The sequence below is a fragment of the Apteryx mantelli genome, chromosome 2, assembly GCF_036417845.1.
Source record: "Apteryx mantelli isolate bAptMan1 chromosome 2, bAptMan1.hap1, whole genome shotgun sequence".
NCBI lineage: Eukaryota > Metazoa > Chordata > Aves > Apterygiformes > Apterygidae > Apteryx > Apteryx mantelli.
The window spans coordinates 118,126,473-118,144,823 of NC_089979.1; the positions used below are offsets into that span (position 1 = coordinate 118,126,473).

Below are 18,351 nucleotides of genomic sequence, written 5' to 3' on the forward strand. Positions count from 1 at the left end.
TCATTGATTAGAATAACAGAATAAAATCCAGCAACTTAATTTTTACAGAACGTAAATTCACATTCCAGAAAGACAAATTCAACACTACTTGAATGCACCCAAATTTAACTTGTTTTTGGCCTATTAAAGGACAGGAAGGAAGTCTTAATGTATCCTAAAATTTACAAAATGGACTTAAGGCACTATAAAATGGGCCAAGAAATAAGTCAGAGAGAAAGAGAGAATCATAGGAAATGAATACTAAGCAAAGAAATTCTTTAGAATTAGTGCACTTCTTGCCTATCGCAGGTGGATGTAGTTTAACATGAGAAGATTAGATATATATGCTTGCTGTATTTGCATTATGGCAGCTTCCTTTTAGTGATTAGGTGATAAAAGAAGGGCTGTGACCTGCGAGTGTGTTCCTCTGAGCTCCCACCACTTCTGAGGTTCCTATCTGCAGATGCCCTGTGACCCTTCAGATTTGTGAACAGTCATTTCAACAGGCAGGATACTCTGAATCCAGGATGCAGATGTTAAAGATTTTTTTTAAATCAAATTGCATAGTGTATTTATATAGGGTATGTTAAGTGAGATATAACTATTTTTCTGTCTTGCATGCCTGCAAGTATTGCTTTGTCTTTTGGCTTTATATGACTTTGCACAGTATTGAAGACTGTAAATCAGTCCTTTAAATGCAGATGGGTTTGGTTTCTTTAGGGCAGGTTCTTGTTCTCTGGAAACTTTTATAGGTCAAGACAAGCAAGAGATGAAAAGCCGTCTTCCTTTTTCTTACGTTTCTTCTATTCTCAGAGATTGATTTAGTGTAAAGTTCTGACTTTCCTGAGGGGGGAAGGCTACAGGGCAGAAAGAAAGGAAGCAAACCCGGGTTTTACCCTTTTCTGAATGCATTATGTTGGCTTCTCAACTGCCCTGAAGACCTTAGAGAACTGATTTTTGTTTAAACACACCCATCTACAGATGTTTGCCAGCAGCGTGGCAGAAGAAAGCGCACAGCCCCCTCTCTGCATTTGAGTGCGTGTCAAGGAATTCTTGTAACTGCCTTCGATAAACGTTTCAGGTTCCATTATTGCCCTCGAAACGCAGGCTACTATTGCTGTAAGCCAGGGGCCTGGCTCGGCCTCCTGTCCCTGAAATAACAGGTCTTGCTTTAATACTGGAGCCCCAGCCTGGGCCCTGCTGGCGGACGGGGGAGGAGGCGCAGGCGCTACTGCGGCGGGGTAACGGCCGGCGCACCGCCGCGCGCTGCCTCGCGGAGAGGTGACGCCACTTCCTGCCCCCCTTCGCCTTTGCACTTTTCAGGGCGCAAGCGCTTCTTTTCCGGCTCCACAGCAGGAGCCCCGCCCTCTTAACGTGCCTATTGGCCGCCTCGCGCAGCCGCCCGAAATTCTATCCATTCAGGCGCGACGCTTCTCCGTGTTCCCCAGGATTCGCTGCACGGGCCTGTCGTCAAGGCACGCCTTGGAGTCACCGCTTCCGGGGAGGGCGGGTCACGCTATTGGCCCAGGCAGTCGTCCTCCCAGCATGCATTGCGCGCGGCGGGGCTCCCGCTCGGCGGGGCTAGGACGGAGGAAGGAAGAGGGTTGGAGCAATGCATCATGGGCCCTATAGTCCGGGGGGGGGGGGGCCTCCTGGGCTGTCACCTGGTGACGTCGCCTCGTGTGAGGAAGTGCTGTCTCATTGGCTATGCTCCCTCTCAGCCCTCCTCGCCCTTTTCTGATTGGGCACGCTGATGGAGGCCAGTCAATGAGCGGCCCCGAGGACGGTAAGGCCCGGCTCCGGCAGCCACTTGGGGGTGGAAGTAGCCGCCATGTTGGCGTGAGCGCGGGTGCTGCGCTGAGCGGGGGACGCCGGAGCGGTGCGCGGCGCCCGCGGGGGGAGGGGAGACCCTCACCGGCGGCCGTTACAGCGCCGCGAGGCAGGCGCCAGGCAGCCCGGCGCCGCGGGCGGCGGCAGCGCTTCCCCCGGCGGGGCTGTAGCGGGCGGCGGGTCCCCGCGCTGGCGGCGGGTCCCGGGCTGCTGCCGCTGCAGCCTCCCCGCGGTGAATGATGCGGCGGGAGGCGCCGCTGGGCTGGGTCGGAGCTCGGGCGGCGGCGGCCCTGAGCTGTGTCTGGTCGGAGGCGGCGGGGAAGGGCGCGGCGGAGGCGGCCGCCGGGTCCGCAGCCCCCCGCGGCGGCCGGGCGGGCGCAGGATGCTGAGAGCGCCCCCGCGCCCTGGTGGTGCCGCGGGGAAAGGGCCCCCCCGGGGCTGAACGCGGACCCCCCCCCCCCCCGCCGGCCCTGCGCGCTCCCCTCCCCTCTCTCCCGCTTCCCCGCCGCCCCCCTCCCCCGCGGAGACACCGCCTCGCGGCGGCGGCGGCTCCGGGGCTGAGCGGCTCCTCCCCGTCCGGCCCCTCCTGCGGCGGCGCCGCGGGAGCGCGGCGGGCGGCGGAAGATGGCGTGGGTGCTGAAGATGGATGAAGTGATCGAGTCCGGGCTGGTGCACGACTTCGACGCCAGCCTCTCGGGCATCGGGCAGGAGCTGGGAGCCGGTGCCTACAGCATGAGGTACCCCCGCGGGGGACGGGGAGGGTGCTCCGGCCCCACTTGCCCCTCGCCCTGCCCGGGAAGCGGGCACATGGCGGAGGGGGGCCCGGAGTCCCCTGGCAGCCGCCGCCTCTGGCCGTCCCGAGCGGGGAGGGAGGGCGGCCGCTGCCCTGCGGTTTTCCCCGTGGCCGTGATGGTCCCTGCCCGGGCGGGGGCTCTCACCACGTTCCTCGCCTTTTGCCTTTTGAAAGATGAATTTCTCTCTCTTTCACTGATGCCCCGTTGGCCCTGTATATATTTTCTGCCCTGGAAATGGCCTTTGCTCTGTCTCTCGGTTGTGGATCTGGACCCTATGTTTCAGAAACCTGTCCTGCCTTAGTCAGCAAGTGTAATTCTAGTTCATCGTAAACAATCAATAGGTGCTTTCTGTTTATGTAATGTTTTAAAACGTTCGTTCTTCAGCAAGTTAGCACTGTGATTGTTGACAGGTTAACATTATAGTTGTACTTTACTCGGACTCTTTATTGTTCTTTATTTCTGTGTAGTGTGTGTCTTTAGTGACCTTTTTTTTTCTTTTTCTTTCTTTTTTTTTTCCTTTTCCTGCCATGTAGCTTTTTCTTTTCTTAATCAACTTGCCAGGTTTTTTTACCTCTTGGTTGTTTTACAGTTGAAGTGTTTAAATAGTGTTTGGGCGTGCTTTTTTTCATAATTAAGATAAAGCTGTACCTGTTTGAAATAAGTACATTTTATCTCAGTTCTGGGCAGAGTGTTTAGATTTCTAAGTGACTTAGTGTGAAAAAGGGAAGCTAGTTTTAAGACAATGGGAATGGTTCTAGCTTGAGGTTTTGATAGGTTTAGTCAGTATTTTGACTCTAGTCCAGAGAAATACAACACTGGCATCTGATAGTTTTGATGGCCTGACCTGTGTGGAAGGTGAGTGTCTTCTGTCAGCGTTACCTGAACCTTGAAGGTCACCACAAGTTTCAACTATTATGTATATTTTAAGGCAGTGCTTCCTAGGTGAAGCATTGTAATTACTGTGTCTCCATTCAGAGTTGCATATAGGGGTTTCAGCTATACAGAAAGGAAGTCCCTTTTGCTAGTATTAGGGACTGTGAGCTCAGCAGGCTTGTGGTGGCAGATGTATTTGATTTTTTTAATTAAAAATAACGTATTTATTACTTAAAGTTCTACTTGGGGGAAAGCATGTCTTTCATCGGTTCATGGTGATGTTAGCGGGAAAACTGAGTGGTACAACATGAAGAGCGTAGATATTCTACTGGCACACAGAACAATGACAGCATAAGTTAATTATTTGTCTCTTCCTTACAGAGATTGCAAAAGAAAAAAAATCTCTTCTGAAGAAGAATGCTGGGAAAGCTACCTAGGCTCCATGCCTCTATCTTTTTTAAGGAAGAATGGCACGTGACCCCTTTACATGTTAAGGGTGGTGTGTATATAACATAGCTGAAGCTTCCTTTAGTTGATGATCAGTTAATAGTAGGAGTAGAATATGTGACGTAACCCTTATGTTTATTCTTATTAAGAAAACTGCTCATGTCTATTGATCAGTAATTGGAGTTTTCTTAAAAGGAAGCCAACAGTGTGAAAGAAGACAAAATTTCTCTGCAGATTCCTGTGTCTCTAAATAGTGTTCAAAATTTTAAAAAATTTTTGAAGCCCAGTTTTTCTGTTCTAACATCTTTTCAGGCAATGAAAAACTGATTATAAACAGGAAATAGTGATTCAGTTGATCACAGTTTTTGAGTTACTGTCATTTGTATCAAAAACACTTGCCCTCCTGTATAAAAGCTTGGTGCTCTCTTTAGTGGTCGAGTTTTGGGTATTACTATTAACTTCAACTGATAATGATCATGTTGTATAGAATTAAGGCACTCATAGTGGTTCTTCCAAATACATTGTAATATCCATGATCAGCAACAGTATCTTTCTAACCCAGCAAGAACTGTGTAATTTGGGGGACCACTAGTCTTTGTTATACAATATTAAAAATGGAGGTTATTTCAGTGGAAAGAAAAGTTTGAGGAACTACTTGCCATTTCTCTAGCAGAATTACAGATTTTATTTCATATAATGAAAGCCTTGATTTAAATTAAGGTAAATAATTAGGCATTACTATAAGAACTAATATCAAACTATCCTGAACTACCTGTTATTTATTAAGATTGAATTTTTATGTGTAATTTGGAAGCTTAGTATGAATTTCTTTAAATGCTTGCAATTTCAATGGTTTTATAGTGCTGAAATTGAGGCCTATTTGGGGGGAACTTGCTGATTATTTCACAAATAGCTTATTTAGTATATATTTCTGGATTTAAAACAAGTTTATTAAACTAAATTGAAAAAAGATAACTCTTAGCTCTGAAATAGGAAAGTCTGTACGGAAGGTTGTACCAAAATACATTTTAAAAATCTAAACAGTCCTCCATTATCAGAGAATCAAGACAGTTTGATCCTGCTGCATCTTCCAAAAGCTTGGATGGTATTTGAAGAATTTAGCAGGCTGCTGCTTGTACTGGAAAGAATGGAAACCTACTGCAGTCTTGTTTCCTTGTGCCATGGAGAGCTGGTTGCAGCCTTTGGTGGTGAAGGAGCTTTGGGCATTAACAGTTGTCCGAAATTTAGGGTGAAGCAGACATTAAGGTTGCCTGTTAGGATTTAGGGAACTATTATCTTAAAACTCATAGTGTTTTGTTTTCAAGTAAAGAAGACAGGGTGTTGGCTTTTTCTCACGATTTTTAGATCTCTGACATCCTTTTGTTTAGACTCTGTTTAACATGATTCTGTCATAGCAGTTACTGTCTTAACTTTTTAGTCACGTTCCTCTAATATCCTGATACTTTTTTAATACTCTGCTATTGTTTGTTTGTTTGTTTATTTTTAAGAGGGATGATTACTAGGGTATCCTGAAAAGTTTTTTTTAAGATGTGCATGGTATTTTCTGCAGAATAAACTAAAAAGCTTCTGTTTTAATAATCTGCTCTATTTTGTTTAGAGTTTTTCCACATATAAATGGAAAGCATAATTTTTACTAACACTTGGACTCCAAGCTAAAATAAAATACTGTGTACTGGTTACAATTGGAGCTTGATTCTGTGTACAAATATACAGATATGCAAATACCTGTCAAGAAATAGTCATTTAAGGAAAAATGAAACCCCTGAGCCTAAACCTCATAGCTTTGTTACCATACATAAAACAGTACTGGTTACACACAGTAAGTGGCTATGTTGAATGATAAACCTCTTGTTTTAGATCACTGACTTTTTTTCTCCCCCCCAGTTGAATGGCTGAATGCACTTTAAAAGGTCAAGGAGACCAGTTTAAGTCTTAAGGAAGAGACTGTTCAGCTTGCGTAATTAACTTCTGCATTTCCTTCTCGCCTCACATGGGGAATGGAAGTATGACACTGTGAGCAGGGCAGCCCGTTTACTGTCACTTATGCTTTATGCGTTATTCCAACTTATCAGCAATCCTTATACCATACAGTAGCTGGTGCAAATTAGAGCAGCTGCCTGTGTTTGAGGAGTGGGTAGAGAATCCAGGGATTTTTATTTGTGAGCAGATACTATTTTTAGAGCTTTTCTTCGGTTCCTTCAAAGGCTTAGGAAGACACTTTTTTTTTTTTCTCTCTCTCTTTCTCTCCAGCAAGACTTTCATAAATTGAGGCCTTCAACCAGTTGAGTTCCCATTATGACAGTTTGTAGGATTTCCAGGAACAGCCATTACATTTGCACTTTCTTTCTTATTTATGCCACATTACTTGAGCAACTGCTTCAGGGAAGGCTGTTTCCCAACAACTACTTCTGGTGCTCTCGTCTCACATCAAAATTGCTTTTTTGGGCGCAGGAAAAGTGTTAGGAAGTATTGCTTCTCCCATTTCTTTTCATTTCCCTATCGTTGGTTCAGACCCCTTAACAATGCCGAGCTTGGCTTTGAGATCATGCGTCTTTCTCAACATGTTTGCCCTTGTAAATCACAGTTTAAAGTTTCAAGAGGCCTGTGTGTTCTTGGATGTTTTAGTACTCGCACCCAAAAGCATACAATCTAGAAGACAGATAAGGCAAATGATTGGTGGGAAGTTGTTTTGAATTTTGATAACATACTAGTTCCTATTTTTGTAAGAACAGGAGGTTCTTCACTTATTTTTTTGACCATTTTATTGGTAGGCAGGGTTTTTTTTGTTTTTTTTTTTTTAAATGAGTCAGGAAAAGTGATAGGGAGGGAGGAGGTTGTATTTGGAAGGAGGGTGATTTTTCTGCCTGACAACCCCATTTCACAAGCATGGGAAAAGGATAACTTGCATTTTTTGAGGTCTTTTTGTACTTTGCTCATGTAGGATACACAAAATAGGCTAGCTTATCACACATCATTTGTCCTGCTGGATGTTACAGTTCAGGTGTTAGGTGCACCCTTGTTTCCTCTTGAAAACTTTCCTGCTTTTGTATGCTGAAGTTTTGTTTACGTACTTCTTCATTTATTATAACTAGCATAGATAGCTAAGGTTGGGATTTGGAGACCTGGTTACAACCTGCTTTGGGTGTATAATGGAGATTGTTTCTGTTTCTCTGGGAATAACTTATCCTTCCTCTAGGAGGACGGAGAATGCTTTCAGTTGAATGCTTTAGATAACAAATTCTGAGTGACTGAGATGAGAGTTTTCTTACTGGAGCTAATAGCTTCAAAAATTTGATCTTAGAGTTCCTTCCATCAGGAGGGTAAACCTTGGAAGATCCTAATAATGTTTGTCTGTTCTTTCAAATTATATCAGCTAGTCTAATAAAAGATGCTACCGCTCCTTCAAAACATTGCTGTTCTTTTATACCTCATAGAGAATAGCTTGCTTGTAATCATTCAAAATTCATTTAGGTAGGAAAAGTGAAGTAAATTTGGTTTTGTGAAGTCAAAGACTAAAGTTATCAGGGTAGAGGAAAGAACAGAACCTGTTTCTTATAGTCCTTTTCTCCTCTAGCCTGAGATTGTTTCATCACTAGCTGTTTTGGAAACCTTGTTTCACCTCCATCTGGACAGCTCTGCCAGTGGAAGCTTCAGTCTAGGTCAGAGGTCCTTGACTACCTTAGATAAGCTGAGCAAAGATGGCAATAAAAATGCCTGTCACTAATCTGCGGTGGGCCAGCATAAATAAAAATTCCACTAGCTGAGTAGGAAAATGTCTGGATGCTACAGTGTATGTAAACATGGATACTGCCTGCGATTTACTGGGGAGAGATCACTTGCACAGCTGGGCCATTGGCTCGGTATAAATGCAGAAATTGTATCTGGGGTATGAGAAGAAAGATGGAACTGAGAAGGCTGACCTGCTCTCCGGTTTATTTTGTTGGGTTCTGTAATAGAATTAGTATAAAACTAGATGTAAAAAAAAAGGCTGACATTTAGGATTTCCATACTTTTTATGAGTGTGGTCTACATAATCACATTATATATAGTTTGTCATTTGCAAGATACTCTTCTTTAGTGTGAGTAAAGAGAACTGTTAAAGATACTTAATTTGTTTCCCTTTGGTTCTGTTAGTTTCCTACTCTGATTGTGAGTATACCTGTTGTCTTTTCTTCAACTGTGCTGTGTTAACAATGAATACTTTTTGTAGAAAATGCTTGTCGCTATGAACTCTAGATGGTCCGTGTTTGAACCAAAATAAGAATAAACAAAACTTTCCTGGCCTCAAAGAAATGGGAGGAACGCCATTTGTGTTCTTGTGTTTCTCAAGACTGCGTGTTTTCAATGATTTTCTAGGTAAACGCAGACACTACAATTTCTTCTGAGATTCCATTTTTCCTGTTACTACCATTCAGGAGGATGGAAATGGGCTTCACTCATTACGTCTGCCCTCAAGTTAGTTTTGGCAATATGGGGTTTCTGTACAGTAAGATTTTTATCACTGGTTTGCTACTACTCTCGGTTGTGTACACGCAGCTGCGTGTTGGGCTGTGCTGTAAACTGACAGAGATCCTAGCATAGCTCCGCAAAGTATTTTGGAGAGGGGAAGGTAGGGAGGGCAGCAGGCTGTGAGGCAGGAATTTCTTACGCCAGCGTGGCCCAGAAAACTTCTTGCATTGTTGAACCGTAGACTCATGGGTATCAAATAAACCCAGTCTTCCTCTGATGCTGTACAGCTGTAATCGAAGGGTAGACCAGATGCTCCATTAAAGCTTCATTGTAGAAAGTCAGAAAAGATGTCTCACTTCTTTTGAGAGGGGTTAATAGTTTTAAATCAGTTAACATTTGTTCATTACTGACACTTTAAAAACTTAATCTGAAATACTGTATTGACTTTGTTTAATTGCCTGCAGCTTTTATCTATTTTTAGGTGGGAGCACATGTATGTTTAAATGTGAAAACATTGATGTTTCATTCTGTATGAGTGAACAAAACAAAATGTTATTTAAGTAGTATTTATTTAAAAATGGCATAGAAAGGAGTTTTAAATTGTTTTGGCTTCTCTTTCTCCTTTGGAATGTACTGCTATCCAGAACACTGTTTCTTTAGTAAGAAAACTCGTGCTTTTAGCTGAGAAAATGTATGAAGATTCTTATATTTGCCTTTTGCTGTTTGCTGGAGCATTTTTTGGAATGATGACATTTAAGAATATGCAATATGCTCTCTTTATGACTTAACTGTAGGATGAGGAGCTGGATGTTTTTCCCCCTGCACTGGCAGTTAGTCATTACTGCTTTGTAAGTCTTAGAAAAAGCAGGTTTAAAACTGGCTAAATTGTTCTTCCTTTTGTATTTGTTGGCCTCCAGTGCCATGCCTGTTAATTTAACTAGTTCATCAATCACTGTGCATGTTCTTAAGCTGGAACAGATGCATTTTTATTTGTAAATCATGGATGGAAAATGAAGGCTTAAAAGATTTTTTTTGTATTTAGGTAAAAGACTTTGTATTTTGTGTGTTACCTTTAAAAGAACTAAGAGGTTTAGGGAAAGCAAGTGCTGCAGAACTTCACCAAGAATTATGGGTTGTTCATCTGGTGAGATGTTTTGCATACCTTCCTTATTGCACTTCTACTCCTATGTGTGTATTTTAAACATTGTAATTGTTTCCATGTTCCTTCAGTTTTAAAGTTCCTCTTCATAAAAACACTAACTAGTGTTTTATGTGCCAAAGCGTGTTATAAGCACGGGTGTGTAGTGTTCAAATCATGTCTTGGGACAGTGCTTCCCCCTGCCAAAGAAGGGCTTGCCGCAGTGCTCTTCCTCGTGTCAGGTGTGACGTGCCAGGCTGCCCTCTGCTCCGGCTGCCTTCACACTGACATCAGGGCCTGCAGCATCTGCTTGTGCCTTCTGAGTCATCCTTGAGGAGTAGTGCTCGGATGTCCTGTGAAGTCTTCTGGTCCTACCTCTGCATCTGGTGTTCCTTTTGTCTCTATGTATAAACTCTTGTTTCAGGAGTGTTTGCTTCTCACATCTGGAAATGGCACATTATCTTCCTTTGTAGGTAGTTAAGGTATACAACCTCCTCTGGGCTCCAGTTTGGGGCCTTGGCATCACGAATTGCTAAGGTTTGGTTCAGCAGGCTTGTACTGTATATTTGGACTGCTTCCTGCCTTTGCCTGCTTTCATACTTGTTAGTAACATCTCCTGGGGTTTCCTCCTAGTGGAAAGGGGCCTGTTTGGGTGGCGGGTTTGTTTCGTTTTGTTTTTTTTTATTCTAGTTCTAGTTTTTACTTTTTGGGAGAGCCTGTAAGGTATAGACTGACTTCTTAAATTTTTCACAATTCAGAAGCATTTCCTCTTTCATGTCAGTATAGCTTCTTCCAGGTAACTGAGGGGTAGTATACGATGTGGCTGGCCTTTATCTCATCAGCACTGTATGTGGCTTATGCTCTGAAAGAAAAGTTGGGATGAACCAGGCCCATTAGCAGCTGCACTTCCCATATCTAATAAGTAAGACCAAGTCTGTACTATATATAAGCTTTTATGACACAGAAATATTGGTTGGAATTTCACTTTTTAAATTGATTATTTTATTGATGCTTTTTGATTCTCCAGATATGAGCTGAAAATCAAGAGCAATTACAGAATTCTGTTTAAAAACAGGCTCTCACAGAAATGAGTAATTTTACTTCAAAAATCTTAGGGTGCAAAGAATAAATAGCAGTGCAATAGATGTAAGATATAATTTTAATATATTTTGTAGAATAATTCTGTGGTTGCGATTAATGCAAGGGAGATAAACATGAAAGAGATGCATGTCTAGATTAAAAAACTGAACCAACAGGTGTGAGGCAGTGTGCCTAGTCAGAAGGAAATCTTGCTTCAGTTTAGAAACTAGTTTTCAAAGAAGGCAAAAAATAAATGTTTGCTGTTTGTAGTGAAGCTGCTTTTCTTACCTCTGCCTGTGGAAAGCCTGGATTGCTCTTTACTATTCTGAAACTTTACACTTCCAAAATTTTCCAGTCATCTTATTTCCTTCCATAACTGAACAAATCTTGGCATATATACTTTCTATAACTTATGTTTTGTGAGGTTCCTGCTCAATCATTTTTATCCTATTCAGTACACTAAAGCCTAATAACGGGATTGAAAAATCTTCAGTGTCAAGAGAATTCATAGGTTAGATGTAATTATTCTGAATGGGGAGAAAGATTTTTACAGCATAACTAATTTACTTTGGGGAGTATATCATTTCAAGGAATAAAGTACACACATTACTATCAGCTGCATTATGTTAGGCAAGTAGATAGGTGAAATGTTAAGCATAAACTGCATTTTTCAGTGGAGACCAGAAATAAAGGTGAAGTTTTCAGAGGATCAGCACAACTTTATTGCCTGCTTAGCTACATCAGCATTGTTTATGTGTCCTAGTCTTGGTCCTAAAGTCTTGGTGGATACTGCTCAGATTGGTTTTACTAATGAACTCAGAGCAACAAAGTTCTGCACTTATTCCACTGTGGGTTTTTTAAGTTAACATGTAACTTTTTTTTTTTTAATCTTGAAGCAAAACAGGGCCAACAGTCTCACAGAGTTTCTTTGTTTTTCTTTTCAGTGATGTTTTGGCACTGCCTATTTTCAAACAGGAAGATTCCAGCCTTCCACCAGAAAATGAGCCCAAACATCCGCCCTTTCAGTATGTTATGTGTGCTGCAACATCTCCAGCAGTAAAATTACATGATGAAACTCTTACATACTTGAACCAAGGTTGGTATGCATGTATTGCAAGCATAATAACGGAGAAGTGGTGATCTCTTCAAAAAATAAGAAATTTTCTGAAAAATTGAAGAAAGAAAATGCTAGTTGGAGAGCGGTTTGGGTATTGAGTTGTTTGTCAGTATTTCTCAGGCTTTGGATGTTCAAAAATATATTTTCTTCTTGTTTTGGAGGAATAAAAGATAGTTATATGTATCCAGATGTATTCCAGGTCTAGAAGACCATTATGCTGCAAGTTTAAAAGTGGAGTTATTTCATATTTTGATACTTGTAGGTACATCCAAAATAAATACATGTCAAAAATGAGACTGGATATCTTGCTAGTAGTTTTGCTTTGTTCTTCTGTCAGACTTGCAGTTATAGTCTGTTATTGCCTCCCATTCTCCCATTTATAGTCTGTTTTATTTTTTTCTGCCTGTCCCCCCTCCCCCATGCCAAACAAGCAGACAGAGCATATTTTTAAGAATATAAAACTGTCTCAAGTCTAAGAAGGACAATGCAGCAGCTTCAGATAGTAATAACTGCTTAAAATGTAAGACTAATTTTGTGTTTCTGTTTAAACTTGATCAATAATAGGAAGTTATTTGGATGCTATTTGCATAAGGTGTTTTTTGGGGGTGTTTTGTGTGGAAACTACAGAAATGTGCTAAAAGTTAACATGTTGATTTCTAGTCAAAAAGTCCTCACCAGGCTGAGCACTGTAAGGCAGCTCTCTGAAGCCAGCTACAGGCAGATCTCATGTTTGAAACATGAACATGAGTGCAGCTACCTTTGCAGTCTCTGTTGTATTTCACTTTTGTCTCTCTGTTGTTGGAAGTCAACTAGATAGCTATCTCATGTGAGTCTCACTGTTTTTTCTCATAGCCTGTGGTTGACTGGCATGAAAATACCATTTCCTTTCCCCCCGCCCCCCATGCTCACGTAAGGCTGTGACTGCTGAGTAAAATAATCTGAATGTTGTCACTGCTGTGTTGCACAACCCCCCTCATCCCTGGAAATGGCACTGGTATCTTAAATTTAGTCAGCTAATATTCTGAGCTCAAATCAAAAACACTGCTGCATCTTACCTTTTCTGTTCCATGCTGATTTCCTTTTTATACGTTTCTTTTTCCAGGCTTTAGCGCTCTAAGATCACTGTTCCTAGATTTTTTTCCCTTTTTTTTTTTTTCTTTCTTTGTGGACATGGACCCAAAATCTCTCAACAGAGAGATAGCTCCCTCTGATGAAATTAAAAGAAACAGTCTTGACAGAACAGTCCAATTTAAAAAAAATTACATACACCATTTCTTTTCCCTATCTACTGTGTTTTAGTACAATTAATGTTTTTAAATCATATGTTCTTCTGAACAGTCTACTACTTCAGTGTGCAGTTAAGAGGATACAGGTTAAAATATGTTTTAGCAATTTTTTTCTTGCTCTGTGAGCTATTTAACTTGTAATTAATTGATTGCTTTATAGAGTTGATGCATATATATTTCATGTGTGTTGTGTTGATAACCTGTTCTTTCTGCTCAAATTGGAAATGCTTTTGGTAGTATTAGTTTCTGGTGATGAATTTCTAGCACTTGAGAGTGTTTAACCATGTGCTGAGTCCCAAAATCTATGTGAGCAAATTGCATCTAATTTAACATTGGTATGATGACAAAGCATCATTTTCAGCTTTCCATGCAGATAAGGTCACTGAGGGCTTCATCTTGTTGCATCCAGTCTTTGTAACTACGCCTTAAACATTATTAGACTCTTCTGTTGATGGGAATAACGGAAGTTCTTTAGGTGATTATTAGTGTCTTGCAAACATATGATTGCATAATTCAGCCATCTGCTTGGGTCAGGTTTACTTTATTTTTTTCGCTTTTTATACCCTGTGTGCTCTAGGCAGGAGAAGTACAATTGCAGAGGAATGCTAGCCCAGCAAGATGCTTTGCACTGTCTTCACAACTTTAAACTCTGCAAAAATATACTTTGTTTTCTTAAGTGTCAGGATCCAGCCTCCCTAATCAAGCACAAAGCTTGAAGTTTTGCTCAGGGTTCTGGGGAACCAGCACAAATTTGCAAACTCAAGGAAAAATGTGCTTGTTATCTGGATTCTGAGAAGAGCTTGCTATTTGAGTAGCACTGTATGAAATGATTGTAATTGTTTCATCTGGCCTTGAAAATCTCTTTTGTATTAGTTTATATTATCAGATTTATTTTGCAAAATTATTTTGCTCTTTTTCAGTGTATTAGGTAACTTTTTCTGATGCTGAAAAACGATGTATTGGTATACCCTTTTTCCAAATGAATGTGAAAACAGTCAGCCAACTTCCCTTTTGTTTTAATGCTGGAGACAGAAAGATAGTACATTTGCTGCCTAGATTAAGGCATTTTCCTAATAGTTTCTCCATTAGTTGTTAGTACAAACCCTATATACATTTGTGTAATTTTGTGATATAACATCTTTAGTACTAAAGCTGGTTTAAAATAGGGATAGAAATAGTTCCTGTTCTGGTCACTTGTGTTGCAGTTTATAACTCTGAGTTGTGCTGATGCAGATATTTGCATAATGAGTTGGATTAAGTCCTCTAAAAAAGGACTAATTTTAATCCTGGTTACTTCAGTTATCTGGGTTATAGTGCAGCCCTAGTATCAGGCTGTGTCTTGTCTTAAATCATTTCAAGAGGATTGCGAGTAGGGAGCACCACAGAGAGCTGATACTCTGTTTATTTTTGTCAGCAATTGTCTTAGTATACTGGATTAGGAATACCAGAATTCTGCAAAGGGCATGTTTGTCCTAAGTTTGTTGAGCTATGACATCTTCTAAGGGAATGCTTAGGTAAGCCCTGACTTCACCCCCCTCTGTCAATAAGCATTTTAATTGGCACAGCTAATTTCTAATATTTTAAGTGATTAGGTTTTCAGCTGAGGCTCATTTGAGTAGGTCAAATCTTGAAGTGATGATGGCTGGTTGTTCAGGATTTGCAGGGTTCTTAGCATGTTAAAGATCTGTTAAATGAGTCCATTAAGATGATTTATCAGCTGTAGGACAGTGTTTTAAGCTGGCTGCTGTTCATCTGGATGCATGTGCTCAGATAACAGAAGTTGTATGGAAGAGAATTGCTTTTATGGGGAAGCATTTTTAGGTTTGTAAGTCCGGCTAGGCCAGCGGTTCTGTGAGGGCAAAGAGGATACTACGAGTCTTAAACAGTGGGAAATCCAAGAAAGAGTAGAGAAAGTAGCACATACACTGCACTCAGTATAGAGATGATTAAAACCAGTGCTGTAGTGCTTTTCATGCTTTCTGAGCAGGTACATGTTCAAAATTGGAGAACAGAAGGTAGCTCTCCAGGCTGTTTTTGTATTTTTACTGAGTCTGGTAGTCTTGATTTTTATCTTCATCAAATCCTCATTCTTAATACCATTTGGTACCTGTAAAAGGTTAGTAACACTTGTTGAACAAATAATCAGAAAGTTTTTGGTTTTTTTTCCCCTTTCAAAAAAACAGTAAAAGGGAACAGAGAGAAATATTTGAAAAAGCTTTACTATTAGGGCTAGATTTAAAAAAAATCTTCATGATATGGATAAATCTAGATGGACTTATATATATTGTCTCTATGTGTGTAGAATAATGCTGGTAACTGAACAAATCTCACTAACAGGAAAAAATGCTCTGTCCTGTTAAATATAAGGAAAAATGATCAGCTGCTTCAGAACTGTGTGTGTTCTACTCAGCTGCTCTGGGTACATTTGATTTTTATATATTAATATTCAAATCCTGCTGGAGTAAAGAAGGCCTGTATATGCCTAGCATATATGTATACATACATATACATAAATGTGCTAATTTCATTATAGCATTTTATGCTACATGATTAAAAAAAAAAATCTCCATAGTTGGACAGGAGGTAACGCCAGTCTCCGGAGCAATGAAAGGAGGAGTTGATGAGGAAATCATTTTTGTCTTGCTTGTTCAGTGTGCCTTACAGGGATAAGTCAATTGGACCTTTACCTTGTAAGGCAAGCCAGTAAGTGTCTTTTCAGTGTAGCAAATACTAGAGAGTAAAGAAAGTTTGGAAGGTAATATAGAAAGTAACGAATTCACTGCAATCAGTCTTGGTGAACTTCTTGAAATATATTTTGTCTTGTATCTTAATGAAGGAAAGATTGTTTTGACAATGAATATGTGCTGCTCAACCTAGGAGAAAAAAATTCTGTAGTTCAAATAAATTATTTCTAGCTTTCTCTCTATCAAAACAAAACAGTTAATCAAATTCACTAGAAAAACAAATTTACTATTGCCCATTTAAAAAAACCCTGGTAACTAGCTTTCTTAAAGTCTTATTTCTGAAATCATAGCCTAAAAATCAAAGCCAGCAGATACTTGAGCAAAATTAAACATGGGAGAGTAGCATGAGTTGCTTGTATGAGCGGTATAAAAACTCATTTCTTGCAGTCAACATTGTTTCACAGGACCAGTCTCTGGTTCATTATATGTTGCCTTTCATCAGTTTCAAAAATAAAGGAACTCAACTTTTAAGATGATATTTTTTCAGAAATAAATAGCTATAGAAACAAGTAGTTACACTGCATGTAAAATGGAATACTTAAATTTTGGAAGTATCTATAGTTTTAAAGGGGCCAAAAAGTTTTGCTTCGTTGTTGCACTGATTCCTGTGCTGCGAAGTGAATGTTGTTATAAAAACCTCTTAAACAGAAGTTTCAGGTATTGATATTCTTGTGTACTGGATAAAAACCAAAAGCTAATTTGGGTGTGTTGAACACAAGATGGCTTTGTGCTTTGACTGTTCTATTGATACAATCCTTTTTGTCTTCAAAGGTCAGTCCTATGAAATACGGATGCTAGATAACCGGAAAGCTGGAGACATACCAGAAATCAATGGAAAATTGGTGAAGGTGAACTGAAGCTCTCTAGATAGGGTTACTAACAAACCTCTGCCGGCTGCATATGAAAACAGTAGTTTTTAACGTTTCATTGTACTCTGATTCATGGAGGTGGGTGGGAAAAAGTGACTAGCTGATCTGACCAGTAAAGAAAAGGGGCACAGTGGAACCTAATGCTTAGTTTTGTTGTTTTATTTCAGGTTTACTACCAATTAAAAGAATATACATGTATGCATGTCCCCATTTATGAATGGGTTCATTTCATGTAACTTTAGATAACTAAAGGTGAGATAATCACTTCATGTACCATTTATGAGGTCTACAGTCTGATCTATTTTAAGATGAGGTGAATATCCCCTAAATGTGCCCAATTCTTTCTGCTCAGTAAGGTTGTGGTAACAGCCTTGACCTCAAGTTTAGATATCTAAAGTTAGGTGAGATAAATCCAATCCAGAGACTGTGCATTTTATTAAAGTTTCCTCTGCTGTCATTAGATACTTGTTCAGAATGACTGTTGACCAGTGATATATTAAAATATGGATGCATCCAAATATGAATACCCAAGAGAGTACTCTCTTGTATGTGTGTATGAAAGAATTATTTCATGCACAGCTTAATATATCTCATTTTCTAAAGACTTGTGTTCAGACTGTTCTGAGCCATTTTGTTTTCCCTTTTCCAAGGGATTAGGAGATGTGGAAGGAAGCTAGAGATTAATTTAGGAAGAAGTGGAGGTATTGTGAGCACATTTTTAACAGGTGCCATGGAAGACACATGGAGACAACCTGTAGTTTTTGCAGCAGTGGAATATTGGCACGTAGAAGAAACGTCCGTAGGAAAACAGACCTCTCTAATTCTGCTGCTCATTGAACAGTTTGTTCCATAGCTGAACTCCTCTTCCTAACTGCAGATTCATCTCCTTATGTTTTAATGTTAGCAGGGGGTTCTGTGGATGTGAGGTAGTGCACTCAGTGTAAGAATGAGGCATACTGAAAAACATCCACTTCAGCGGACAAATTATTAAAAGACTTTCTGAGAATTATTAAAAGACCTTCTGGAGAAAAAAATGGATTTTTCTGTTAAATATCTGAGAATTTTATCAAATCTTCAGAAAAATCATACTCATATTTTGTATTAACGAAGAAGGAAAAAAATTTTTCAATTAAAGTTACTTTTACAGTCATACTAAAAAATACATCAGAACATTGTGCCTATGGGAGACTGAGTCTTTACGTGACAACTTTTGGCTATATCAGTTATGAAATGTGGCTGGCTGGTATAGTCCTATGTTTTACTTTTATTTATCTCTTGGATGCATGTTCAGAGATAATTTCAGGAAATGTTAAACACGTGTAGAACTGGGATTTGTGAGCTCTGCAATTAAAACTTTATTACCTGGCCTGCTGACTTGCTGTTGTGGTAAACATGGTGTTATTTTGCCCCTTTATGTACTATTCCCTTACAGCTCTGAGGAATCTAATCTCTTTGCTGTATTTTTATTGGTTCATATATCAGTGATGAGCCAGCTGGTGGGCACATTAGGACAAAACAATGTAAAAGCTGAAAAAAGTAAATCTTAGTGTAGCAAGGTAATGTAGTGTAGCATCAAGAAACTTTCCGTTTCAGACAGTTAAATACTGTAATCCCACTAATTTAAGAAACAAGTTATTTCATGTTGTTGGAAGTGGCTGCAGTATTTCAAGTTCCAAACATGCTAAACAGTTTGCAGTGAAAAAGGCAAAGGGTGGGTGTATGAG

General features: G+C 40.2%; 2 protein-coding genes across 5 annotated transcripts in view; one reads left to right on the forward strand and one right to left on the reverse strand.

Moving 5' to 3' along the window:
- Positions 1-2,366: 2,366 nt before the first annotated feature.
- The window catches only part of UBP1 (upstream binding protein 1), a 37,409-nt gene continuing 21,424 nt past the window's right edge, over positions 2,367-18,351 (forward strand). For all 4 annotated transcript variants that reach the window (XM_013948111.2, XM_067291318.1, XM_067291319.1 and 1 more), the window contains exons 1-3: positions 2,367-2,546; positions 11,556-11,707; positions 16,530-16,606. In XM_013948111.2, the coding sequence (XP_013803565.2) occupies positions 2,434-2,546; positions 11,556-11,707; positions 16,530-16,606 (342 nt within the window). In that variant the 5' untranslated portion in view covers positions 2,367-2,433. The remainder of the gene's footprint in view (positions 2,547-11,555; positions 11,708-16,529; positions 16,607-18,351) is intronic.
- The window catches only part of FBXL2 (F-box and leucine rich repeat protein 2), an 83,038-nt gene continuing 74,948 nt past the window's right edge, over positions 10,262-18,351 (reverse strand). Inside the window, exon 18 of the transcript XR_010883450.1 lies at positions 10,262-10,393. The gene's annotated coding sequence lies outside the window, so the exon portion shown is untranslated. The remainder of the gene's footprint in view (positions 10,394-18,351) is intronic.